Below are 12392 nucleotides of genomic sequence, written 5' to 3'. Positions count from 1 at the left end.
ATGACTTCTCTTACAGAAGCCAGTATTGAGGTTTAGCTAGGTTTTCATGGTACTCTAAAACTAGCTACACATTCGTTTCCCCTATGGTGCTTACCAAAGCTTATTTATCATCAGAATGCTCTGCAATTTTGTCATTTTGGGTTGGCTTTTTTGTTTTGTTTCTTTTTGTGCCAAGGATCGAACTCAGGACCTTGCGCTCGTGAGGCAGGCAGCAGAACCACTGAGCTAAATTTCCGGCCCAAGATTATTTTGTTTTTTTGAGACAGGGTCTCACTATGTAGTTCAGGCTGACCTTGAACTAACAATGTAGCCCAGGCTGGCCTTGAACTTACAGCAATTCTCCTGCCTCAGCCTCCCGAGTGCTAGGATTACAGGCGTGCATCACCATGTCTGGCTGTTTCAGTAATTCTTATGTATCTAGGATTCTGTCAATTTCTTCCAAATTTTCCATATTATTTGAGAAAAGCTTCTCAAAGTAGTTATCCATGATCTTCTGGATTTCAGCAGCATCCATTGTGACTTTGCCTTTTTCATTTCTAATTGCAAGGATTTGGATCTTTTCTTTCTTTGTTCAGTAAGATTGGTTAAGGGTTTGTCTATTTTATTTAATCTTTCAAAGAACCAGTTCAATTCATTGATTTTTTGTATTGTTTTCATAGTCTCAATTTCATTTATTTCTGCTCTAATATTTATAATTTCATGCTAGCTTTGTATTTGGATTGTTCTTGTTTTCCTAGGACCTTGAGGTGCATCAAAAGGTTATTTGAACTTGCTCCATTTTTCTGATATGGGCATTCGCAGCTATAAACATCCCTCTTAGGACTGCTTTCATCATGTCCCATAGGTTTCTGTATATTGTATTGGCAGTATTGTTTAATTCTAGGAACTGTCTCCTTTCTTCCTTAATTTCTTCTGAGACCCATTGATTATTCAAGAGGTTATTGTTTAATTTCCATATGTGCATAACTTCTGTGGTTTCTTTTTCCATTGATTTCTAGTTTCAGTGCATGATGATCTGATAAAAAGTGTGGGGTAATTTCAGTTCTTTTACACTTACTTAAGCATGCTTTATTGGCTAGAATGTGGTCTATTTTGGAGAAAGTCCCATGTGCTGCTGAGAAGAATGTGTATTCTGCTGTTGGGTGGAAGACTCTGTAAGTATCTATTAAGTCCATTTGTTCAAAAGTTTCGTTCAACTCTGATATTTCTTTGTTAATTCTTTGTCTAGTTGATCTGTCTACTTATGACTGAGGTCCCCCATTACAATTGCATTGGTATTTATCTAATTTTTCATGTCCTGTAGTGTTTATTTTATGAAATTAGGTGCACCGGTATTTGGTGCATAAATGTTTATAACTGTTTGCATCATCTAGCAGCTGGAGGATCTGTTTTTCATGTTCCCTTGTTACCTTTAAAGTGTCCTTTGGATAGTTGGTCTTTGTATGCACCACTATCATCTGAAATTCTATCCTCACATTGGTCACTTATGCTGCCCATACTTTCAATATATATAATGTGTGTGTGTGTGTGTGTGTCTATGTGTGTGTAAAATATATGTATATTTAGTCAAGGTCTTACTATGTAGTGCAGGCTGGCCTTGAATTCACTGTATACCCCAGGTTGGCCTTGAATTCATGGTGATTCTCCTGTCTCAGCCTCCCCAGTGCTAGAATTTTAGGTGTGCACCACCACACCCAGTCTTGATATAATTTTTAATCCCTTGGATTTCTGATTGAAACCTTTTCATGGACTTGAATTCTTTGCTAAAGTGGTCATTCATGTTTTGTGTCATTTTGTTTAGCTCAGCTAGTTCTTAATCAGTGTCTTCTGAAAGCTCCTGATCATTTTGGTTACTACTTTCCTTACCTGTTTAGTTATATTTTCTGTGATCCCACTGAGTCCCTCTTTGATCTGCTTTCTAACCTCTGCCGTTATCCTTTCAAGTAACTTAAATGTGTAGTTTATGTTATTCTCCCTCTGATGCCCCTCTGATTGGCTTTGGAGGAGTTAGGAGTGTGGGGAGGCATTTTGTTGCCTTGTCCTATCAGGCCCCCTGTTTGTTTGTTTGTATTGTTTTGGCTTAGGTTGGTGGACACTTACAGAGTAAAAACTTTATTCCAAGTATAGCAATCTCTTTGGTTAGGCACTTTTTCGGTGATGGACTTTGAGCATGGCTATTATCCAAGGTCCGACCACGTCATTTAATTGAGGAGGAGAGGATACAGTGTAATTAGCTTAACACTGCGTTCTCTGGAAATGTGCTCTTAGTACTGTTAATGTCAGAAATGTAATGTGAGAGTTGGTTTGCAAAGAAAATTCATTTTAAAAAAAAAGAGTTATGTGACCAATATCAAGAAATCAACTACAATAGTATTAAGCAAATTAGCTACATTAGTATCAAGCAAATCAGCTAAAGTAGTACTATTCAAGGCAAATTCAGTATTCCCATCCAATAAGAACCGATTATGTACTACCCTTAACCTTAGAGACTGAATCCACAATTACAGAGTGAACATCAAGGCAAGGCAGGTATTGATTCACAGTTTATATGCACCAAATGTGATGGCTATAGCTCCTCTACTGGTAGAAAGTATTTCAACAGTAATTTTAAAGAGTCAACTATCTAAGCACTAATAAAGTTTTATGGTTATACTATTAAAGATATAGGGAGTTGTTGTGAACAGGGGAATTCAAGAAGAAAATTTTGAAGCCTTAAACTTTCTGATATGAGAACAAGGAAGAAGTGAGAGAGAAAACCACCCCACGGAATGGAATTGGACAACTCTGGGTTAACTGGGTAGCTATGCTCTTTTGTGGAATGCACCTGAGTAACCACAACAACTTCTGTAATCTGTCACTGGAGGAGCATAACAGACTCAGAAAGTCCTACCCAAACTCTCCCCCACCCCCGGTCCCACTGCTCTGCTTTGTGTAAGTCCTGCTTGCTGTTTTCCCAGGGAAACTCCAATTAAATCAAGCCTCCTAAATGTAAAAAGAGCCAGTTTCTACTGGGGCTCTCAAGACTGAAAGGAGTCACTCGCTGAGCTGCCAGCATTAAAGCCAATTTGTTCCTATTTTGTGTGTCAGAGTGTTCTGTCTAGGTATCTCAGCTTTTCTCCTCCTGCAAAAGTGAGGTGAAGTGCCATAATGGAGGTAGAGGGATAGTTATACAATTAGCTAGGGGTAACAGAATCAACAGAATCTACAATTTCGTGTCAATGTTCAAGTCAAGACATGTCCCTGCTCACGCTGGCAGATAAGGAAAGCACGCTGACTCCAGATCCATGCTAGATGTAGGGAGCAGCAGTTAGCAGGATGAAGATGCCAGCGCCATGACTTTGGAATCCAGTGCAATTCAGACTGAGCCTGGCCTCTGGCTATAGGATCTGGATCTGTGTCCTTTGTGTGTGTGTGTGTGTGTGTGTATGTAATCTCTGTCCAGCCTGCTTTCTGACCATTGGTTTCCCATAGCTTCACCCAGTTACTTTGGCAGTGTAACACTGGGACCCCAGGAATACAGCCAAGTGACTACTCTGGATCCCAGATTCATACAATTGACCCTTCCCTGGAACGGTGTCTGACCAAGTACTCTCTCCAGGGATATAACGGGTGGCTATATTAAAGTCACTCACCAGCTGTTGCCTATAGGACACCCTGGGGAACAGAGTCCTATGCTCTTCTTGGAGATCACAGCTTCACTATCGGGCTCATTGTGCTGCAGAATTTCTTTATGGGAGAAACTTTCTCTTTGTCTCAAAAGCCGCAATGAGCCACTTCCAGACACAAGATCTGTGTAGAAAGTACAGCGGTCCCTTCCCTTCTCTGCATTGTGTTCTGTTTCTTCGGTTTCTCTGTATCTTTTAATAATTTTTTTGTCAGGTCCATCCTGGCTCCTGAGGAACTACTTTCTCTTTGTTTCTTCTCCAAGTTATTTTCCAGTCCGGATACCAAATCTTGGAGAGGTTGAGTTGTTGTCACTTACTACTCTGCCATTTCATTTCTCCCTTTATTGTTGTCATAATGTCAGTTGTGCATAAATACAAATTGAGGGAGAAAAAATACTGAAAAATGTATTTTAGTTTCTTCAAATCCTTTTACATGCTGTTGTACAAAAGCAAACCACTAACCTGGGAAGCAAAGACCAGCTAATAGGCTCCAAAATTTTTAATTTATTTATTTATTTATTGGTTCTGGGGATTGAACTCAGGGCCTTCCTCACACCGAGCTACATTCCCATTTTGCAGGGAAGGCTAGATTGCCATTTTTTGAGCAGGGTCTTACTAAATTAACTTGCGGTGCTTCTGCCTCAGCCTCCCAGAGTGCCGTGATGACAGGTGTGCACAATCACCCCTGGCTGGGGTATGCGATCTTGATTAAGAGCTGTGATTCCAACCAAGCCATTTCTCCTGTCCTCTCTAACTGTCGATCCTGTGGTCACCCTGACACCCAACCTAACTGCTCCCTCATCTTTGTTGGTTGCACCACCATTTTCCCAGGGACTCCAGACTCGCTGTCTAATTTCCACCTCCAACTAATTTCTCCTTTCTAATTATCATTTATAACATGCTTTATTATGGATCATGCCCTAATTTTAAACAAAGAGTACCCCTTACCCTCTTAGTTGATACTGTCTGGTTGAAAAGAGCTAACAAGTTTTTTCACTTTTCCTCCTCTGCACACTGCCTAAGGGGTGAAGAGGAGAGTGGAAGTCAAGACTTGTAAAATGGAACCTCTTGTGTTAGTAGCTTGATCCCATAGTGGAAGAAATTCAGACACAGGCCACACACTCTCAGGGATAGTATAATAAGACTTGGTACGACGAATGAGATGTTGACTCAATTTATTCACTCAATATTTACACAGCACCAAACTCTCTATTAAGTGGCCAAGGATTTAAGAATTAGGGCAGGCTCTGTCCTGGAGATGCCCAGTCTAGTGGAAGACAGATAAGTCAATTAGTCACTGCTACCCAATGCACTAAGTGATGTCACTGAGTTTGAACATAGCACTCTGGGACAGGAAGAATAAGGGTTTCGCTCTGCATGAGTGAACTGGGTGCTTACAAACCCTGAGAGATCTGAGAGGTATGCATTTCCAAGGCTCAGGAGTAGGAGTCGAGGGTGCCAGGAAAGGGGTTGGGCTATTCATTGCCGTTCCAAGCTGAGAAATTGTGGAGTCCATAGGCAGACTCTAAAGAGCCAGCTTGTAGAGAGTTGATCTCAAGGAAGTGAAGAATAGAATAGTGGTTACAGAGCCTGGGAAAAGTGTGGGGGAGGGAAGAATGGAGAGAGTATGATTAATGGGTACAGGAAGGCAGTTCAATAGGAGGAATGATTTTTAGTGTTCTATAGCACAGTAGTATAACTATGTTTGACAACAATCGATTGGATACTTCAAAATAGCTAGTAGAGAGGATTTCAAATGTTCCCAACACAAAGAAATTCTAAAGGTCTGAGATGACAGATATGCCAATTACTCTGCTCTGATCATTACACATTATATTCATGTGTTGAAATGTCAGTGTACTCCTAAATCTATACAATTACTATGTATTAATTAAAATAAATATATAAGCCCAGATTGGTGTCATATGCCTGTAGTCCAAGCTACTTGAGAGACTGAGACAGCAAGATTGCTTGAGTCCAGGAGTTCAAGAGTTCGAGGCCAAGCCAGGGATTTAGCTTAGTGGCACCATGCCTGCCTCACAAGCGCAAGGTCCTGAGTTTGATCCCAGGTACCCGGGGGAAAAAAGTTCAAGGCCATGTACATGTAGTGAGATTGTATCCAAAAGTGTGTGTGTGTGGAGAGAGAGAGAGAGAGAGAGAGAGAGAGAGAGAGAGAGAGAACTTGAGGTTTGGGATGGGCAGAGGGTGCCCACCCTCTGGAGGCCAAAGGCGACTGGATGAAAGGGCGGTGAGGGGCCAGGAACAACTAGGACGTACTCCCTTAGGGCAGTAAATGAAAGATCAAGGACAGGAAATAGCATGACCAGATCTGTATTTTAAATAGCCAGATGATCTCCAATGTCCCCCCTCTCCCTTGAGACTATAATAAGTGCCAAATGCATTATACAGGAGGGAATGAGAGGTATGCCAAGGTACAAGCAGTGATTCTACCCTTCCACCCCAAACAGCCCGCCCCCTCTGAAGTCTGCAAAGAAGAGAAGGAAAGTTGTTGGCTCTTCTCAGCTCTTAATATGGGCAGGATGACTGGTTCAAGGAATGTGGAAGATGACACCAACTAAATATGTTTAAGAAATAGTATCAAATATTTATTAAAATGTTTCCGTATGTGTGTGCGTGTTGGTGTGTGCATGTGTTTCCTCACTCTGTAGCCCAGGCTGGCCTAGAACTCACAGTGATCCTCCTGCCTCAGCCTCCGAAATGCTGGGATTATGAGCATGCGCCGTCAAACCTGACCGAAATGTTTCCTACTCATAGTCTGTATATGGGATTTAAGTAGTTACATTTTGCACTCTCCTTGAAGGCATGGGTCTTGTCTGGTTCATCTTTATAATCCTAGCACTTAGCACCTCATCAGGCGCACAAGAGGTGCGCAAGCGTGGGGAGGAAGGGCGGGAAAGGAGTAGAGGGTAATTTACTTTTAAGAGAGGCAGTCCCACCCCCCCTCACTGAGAACCTCTGACCTCCCACCAGCAGGTGGCAAAATAAAGTCCCAGGCTCAGAAAAAGCTGGGCGGGGCATCCGAGGCCCGGCGCGCGCAGTCTCCGATCCTAATTTCTTCGCTCAGCGGAAGAAGGCCGGCCTTTTTCCGTTCTCAGCGCAGACATGGTAAGGCAGGAGATTTGCAAGCTCCTGGGTTGCATCGGCCTCCATCCTTCTGGGGCCGGGATTGCCTGGGCTTCAGGGCTCTTGCCGGAGACAGCTGGACGCAGGCTAAGGCAGTACGGTCTTCAGGGTCGGCCGGGTCGGGCTCCTGGACGAGAGCGATCGCCGAGTGGGGGGGAGTGTATTTGACTCTGCGGGCGGGAATGCCTTGTTCTCTGCGCCTGCCACACATTCTTTCTGATCCCCTGAGAAGCGACTGCCCAATCGGGCTGGAGTTGCGGGCCGCCAGGGGCACAGGCGGCAAGCCCGGGGCAGTTGGACACTGTATCGGCCTGGCACAGAAGGGTCTCCTTGGTCATTCTCTTTGTTAAAATGGCCTGACTGGGCCGGGGATTTAGCTCAGTGGTTGCGCCGCTTGCCTCGCAAGCTCAAGGTCCGGAATTGGATACCCTGGTACCAAAAAAACGGTCTGACTTTAGGTTGCCAGTAAGCATCTGTAGAGAGCATTAAAAAGGCTTTCATTTTTTTAAGTGGGAGTTGGTATTGTGTGCGAAGCATCAGTATACGCTGCTGTGCCAAAGTCCAATTAATCTTGCACCAGATACCTTAAAACCAGAAGATAATATGTAAAAACGTGACTGACTGGCATTAGTGTAGATAACATTCTGGGCCATTTCTGTTTACGTGTAGTTGTATGCTTCGAGTTTGGGTCCCTTGGCCATTTTATCAGCCTAGTGCCATAGTGCCTAATGTTTGTAGTCAGGCACACTATGAAGTAATATGAAGCTACTTACCCCGGTTCTGAAACAGTGATCAGTAAACAGTCTCTACGGTGAGAACATTTGCTAGAAACTAGGTATGTCTTGTCTTTGGTCTTTATCAGAGCCCTGTGCTTTTAACATTGCCCACGTTTTGAAGAGGAAACTATTGCAAGTTGGTGCTTTCAAGGAGTTACTCGCTAGGTTATGTGAATTCTTATCGGAAAAATTTGAAGTCATTTAACAGCATTGCAATCTGAAACTTTTTTAAGGCTCGTGGTCCTAAGAAGCATCTGAAGCGGGTAGCAGCTCCAAAACATTGGATGCTGGATAAGTTGACTGGTGTTTTTGTAAGTATCTTTATATTGTAAGTGCCTTAAGGGATATATTTTATGTCTTTCCTTTGTGTCAGGCTAGGGCAATTGAACCTATTGGCTTTCACTGCTTCTGAAGGCCCTGAGCTATCTACATGCACCCCACCTCACTAAATCTGTGTGCCTAGTTTCTTTCACACTTGTAAGTGCTACACAGTACACTCTCATGTATTCCGTTCTCGGGTATTAAATATTTGTGGGTCTGGTCCTTTGGAGGAGAAAGTGGTACACAGTTTTCTAGAATTCAGTTTTTAATTTTACAGGCTCCTCGTCCATCCACTGGTCCCCACAAGCTGAGAGAATGTCTGCCTCTTATCATTTTCCTAAGGAACAGACTTAAGTATGCCCTGACTGGCGATGAAGTAAAGAAGATTTGCATGCAGCGCTTCATTAAGATTGATGGCAAAGTCCGAACTGATATAACTTACCCAGCTGGTTTTATGGGTAAGTGGTTAGCGGAGAGCCCTGGGGTAGTGCTCTCTTGTTTTCTCTTAGTCTTAAAAATGGCAGTTGTTTCAAGTAGTGGTGAGGCTTTCCATTTCCCGTAATCCCTGTGTCTAGGAATTTTGCGCCCTGTCAGGGTAGCATATAGTCTGAAGAGGATTTGTGTGTGTCCGGAATGTTTTTACTGAAATACTGTGGCACTCCAAATCATCATTTATTACTTCTCAAAACCATTTGTTTTGAATTTTACGAGACTCATAAAAACTGGTTTTATTTTCCGGCACACAGTAGTGGTTGCTCAACATGGGGTAATGAGGGTCACTGTGATGCCTTTGGTCACTCTTATCTATCAGATGTTATCAGCATTGACAAGACTGAAGAGAATTTCCGTCTGATCTATGACACCAAGGGTCGCTTTGCTATTCACCGCATTACACCAGAGGAGGCCAAGGTGAGTGTCTCAGGCAGACTGGTTCTTATTACTTGGTAGAAAAAATAAAATCACTTTAAGAACTTTTTATGAATCTTTTAAAATAAGGGATCAAAAAACCAGCCTGGTTTGATCCAGTTGGCCTTTACCATGTTTCCTTTGTGGGTCTGGCTTTACATTGGTAAAGGAAAGGTATTGAGAAACTGATGATCTTTGGGGCACTAGTTTGAAATAATTCAAAAAAGATTGCAGTCTGATTGTTTAATCCAGTTTGTTGTGATGATTTTTCACAAAAGTTCTTGAATTGGCTGTAAATGCAGGTTAATTGCACTTGTGTGCTACCTTATCAGCAGGCTGGAGGTAATGTCCAATGGTCTCTGTGGTAATTTGATCTACTTTGAGGATATCAAGGGGTAGAAATCCAAAATTGAAATGCTTTGTGAAATACCTGATCAGATAAACTGGTAGTATAATTGTGGTTTGGGGACAAAATTCAGTTGTGATATGGAGGGAGCCTTTGAGGCCTGGAGGGAGATCAGGAGAGTTGGAGGGGAAAATTCCTAGAGCTCAACACTAGATTTGAAGAGCCCAAGGACAGGAGTGGGATTTAGTGGAAGAACCATGTGTGGTGGTGGGTGTTGGTTCTTGTTGGGAAAGACAGGGGAGCCCTTCAGTGCCTCACAGTTTTAACATGGAGGTGATGCAGTGATGGGAGGAAAATAAAATATGAGGAAAACTGAGAACAGGGCAGTCTGCAGTTCATGGAGCTGGGAAGAAAGGTTAGAGCCACAGTGATTCTGCTGCAGTCCAGGAAACCCAGTCTTGTTGCCCCTAGCTGCTGATTGCATTTTTAAGCCAGCAACTTGTGCAATGTAGCTCATATGAATTAGACTAAATGTGGCTAACCCTTTGTTTCTAGTATAAGTTATGCAAAGTAAGAAAGATCTTTGTGGGCACAAAAGGAATCCCACATCTGGTGACCCATGATGCTCGCACCATTCGCTACCCTGATCCCCTCATCAAGGTGAATGACACCATCCAGATCGATTTGGATACTGGCAAGATTACCGATTTTATCAAGTTTGACACTGGTAAGCAGCCTCCTTGCCTTTTTGGCCTCATTAAGGCCATGTATGAGAACTATTTCTCTTTGAGAGGGCTAGGTAGCCTGGACTGGCCCTGAACTAGTAATGTTTCTGCCTCCAGAGTGCTGGACTTTACAGGCATGTGCCACCTCCCCTGGCTCTCTTTAAATCTAAATTTAATTAAACATGAATCACATGGTACCTGGGTATGGGTTGGTTGGTTGGTTTTTTAAGCCATCTGTGCCCCCCACCCCACACACACCCTTTATAGTATCTTTTACTTTCAGAGGTGTGCTATAAAACTCATTCTCAGACCTGTTATAGGTGTCTACAAAGCCTGGCCATGGAAAAATTTGAGGACTGGGCAGGAAAGCCAGCCTAATTTTAATGCAGCCCTTAGTAATGCTGGCATCACTGAAGTCTGTCAGTAAGATGAATAGCAAATTGTGCCTTGGAGGATCAGCAGTCAGGCAAGAGGTGTTAAAGACCTGACCAAAGTTGCCTTCCATGTGGAATTTACATTTCTTATTGTGCATGAAGGACGGGACAAATTTAAGGGGGCTTAGAGTACAGAAGATCAGATAAACTGGTAGTATAATTGTGGTTTGGGGACAAAATTCAGTTGTGATATAGAGGGAGCCTTTGAGGCCTGGAGGGAGATCAGGAGAGTGGGAGGGGAAAATTCCTAGAGCTCAACACTAGTTTGAAGAGCCCAAGGACAGGAGTGGGATTTAGTGGAAGAACCAGGGTGGTCGGTGTTGGTTCTTGTTGAGAAAGACATCTGGGCGTGGTGGCACGTGCCTATAAAATCCCAGCACTCCTGGGAGGCTGAGGCCAGAGGGGGAGGCTCACCTTGAGTTCAAAGCCAGCCTGGACTATAGTAAGACCCTGCCTCAGAACAACAACAATAAAAAAGGTACAAATTCATAGGAATAAATTCAACTGGGAAAGGATGAATAAACTTATTGGTGCATGACTGCTCTCCTTGCTACAGGATGGAATCCAGGGCCTTATGCATACCAGGCAAGCACTAGTGGATTGAATTATACCCACAACCTCTAAGCTTGGTTATTTTAGGTGTTTTTTGTTTTGGACATGGAATCTCACTGTTGTACCCAAGCTGACTTGGAGTTCGCAGTCCTCCTGTTTCAGCCTTCCCAAATACCTGGATTTATTGGTGTGTACCACCACACTCACCTTTGAACTTCTTTTTAGACATTTGTCTGAACTGTTTCTTGTCTGTTACATTGGGTTATTATCGGTTTGCTTGGTGCCTTGTTTGAAAGATAATTTCTTCTGCCTAGGTAACCTGTGTATGGTGACTGGAGGTGCCAACTTGGGAAGGATTGGTGTGATCACCAACAGGGAGAGACATCCTGGCTCTTTTGATGTGGTTCATGTGAAAGATGCCAATGGCAACAGCTTTGCCACCCGGCTCTCTAACATTTTTGTTATTGGCAAAGTAAGTCTGGGTTTCCCTTTTGTGGTTTCTAGGGAAGTATGTTAAGTGCAGAGAGAGCTGGACACAGTCCTGGGCTCTTTCTGTGTCGTAGGACTAGTAGCGGACCTGATCACTTTGATTAGTTTGCACTAGCAATAATGCAGTATATCTTAGGTCCTTAAGTGATTTGTGGCCTTGTTCTCATTGAAAATTAATGATGGGTCTTAGGTACTGCTTAATTCTGACTCCTTAAATAGTGAGTGCTTGCCGTGCACAGTAAACCTGTAAGACCGTGGTGGATGCTATTGTTCACACCCACTGTGAGTGTGAGCCACAAGTTGAGTAGAGTGGCCCCAGCAACCCAAGCAGTGCAAGCATCTCCTGCACCAGCATCTGAGTCTCAGGACTGCCTAGCCACCACTGACCAACACGCTTCGTGCCATGAATGAGATGGCAAACATAGCCTGTGTTGTGCTGCCAGTAGGGTTGGTACATGGCAGGGTTTGATGCTTTTTTTTTTCCTTTCCCTTTAGGGTAACAAACCATGGATTTCTCTTCCCCGAGGAAAGGGAATCCGTCTCACCATTGCCGAAGAGAGAGACAAGAGGCTGGCAGCCAAACAGAGCAGTGGGTGAAATGGTCTCTAGGTGATAGGAGGGAAGTCATCTGTACTCAAATAATACAGTGTGGTGGCATGTTCTTGGTTTTGTGCTGTCTTTTTAATTTACGATCCCCTGCTGATTTTACTTTCCAACATGAAAGAGAATGAATTCTCATGGGCTTAGGCAGTTTCTGATTGGGATCCTGTGATGCAAGAGGACTTGGCTTTTTATAGACATCAGTGTCCTCATTTTTCTCTTGCCTTTACTGCATGAACCCATTTTTGGGCCTAGTTTGTCTATTTTCCCCATCCCCTTGCCCATCTGCCAAATGCAAGGTGAAAACCTCCAGATGCAAGTAAGGGTCATAAATGTATGGGCTCTTGATGTTACAAAGACATTTACTTGGACTTAGTGAACTTTATTCTATAGCCGCCACCAGTCTTCCACTCCCTTAGAGGACTTCACAAAAC

The 12392-nt window shown here is 43.3% G+C and overlaps 1 protein-coding gene across 1 annotated transcript; it reads left to right on the top strand.

The window, feature by feature from the left end:
* The first annotated feature begins 6713 nt into the window (after positions 1-6713).
* Positions 6714-11997, top strand: Rps4x (ribosomal protein S4 X-linked). The gene is made up of 7 exons (XM_010607963.2): positions 6714-6791; positions 7819-7896; positions 8184-8364; positions 8718-8815; positions 9714-9885; positions 11184-11341; positions 11854-11997. The coding sequence occupies exons 1-7, from the start codon at positions 6789-6791 to the stop codon at positions 11953-11955; spliced, it is 792 nt and encodes a 263-aa protein (XP_010606265.1). The 5' UTR covers positions 6714-6788; the 3' UTR covers positions 11956-11997.
* Positions 11998-12392: the final 395 nt, after the last annotated feature.

The sequence above is a fragment of the Fukomys damarensis genome, unplaced genomic scaffold, assembly GCF_012274545.1.
Source record: "Fukomys damarensis isolate Sample0158 unplaced genomic scaffold, DMR_v1.0_HiC HiC_scaffold_39, whole genome shotgun sequence".
Taxonomy (NCBI): Eukaryota; Metazoa; Chordata; class Mammalia; order Rodentia; family Bathyergidae; genus Fukomys; species Fukomys damarensis.
The sequence above is the reverse complement of the archived record's forward strand: the minus strand, read 5'-3'. Positions and strand labels throughout refer to the sequence as shown.

Bases quoted from the DNA above. Each gene is read 5' to 3' on its own strand.
- Rps4x (XM_010607963.2), top strand. The intron at 8,816-9,713 runs GTGAGTGTCTCA...CTTTGTTTCTAG, and splicing joins TTACACCAGAGGAGGCCAAG to TATAAGTTATGCAAAGTAAG. The intron at 9,886-11,183 runs GTAAGCAGCCTC...TCTTCTGCCTAG, and splicing joins TTTTATCAAGTTTGACACTG to GTAACCTGTGTATGGTGACT.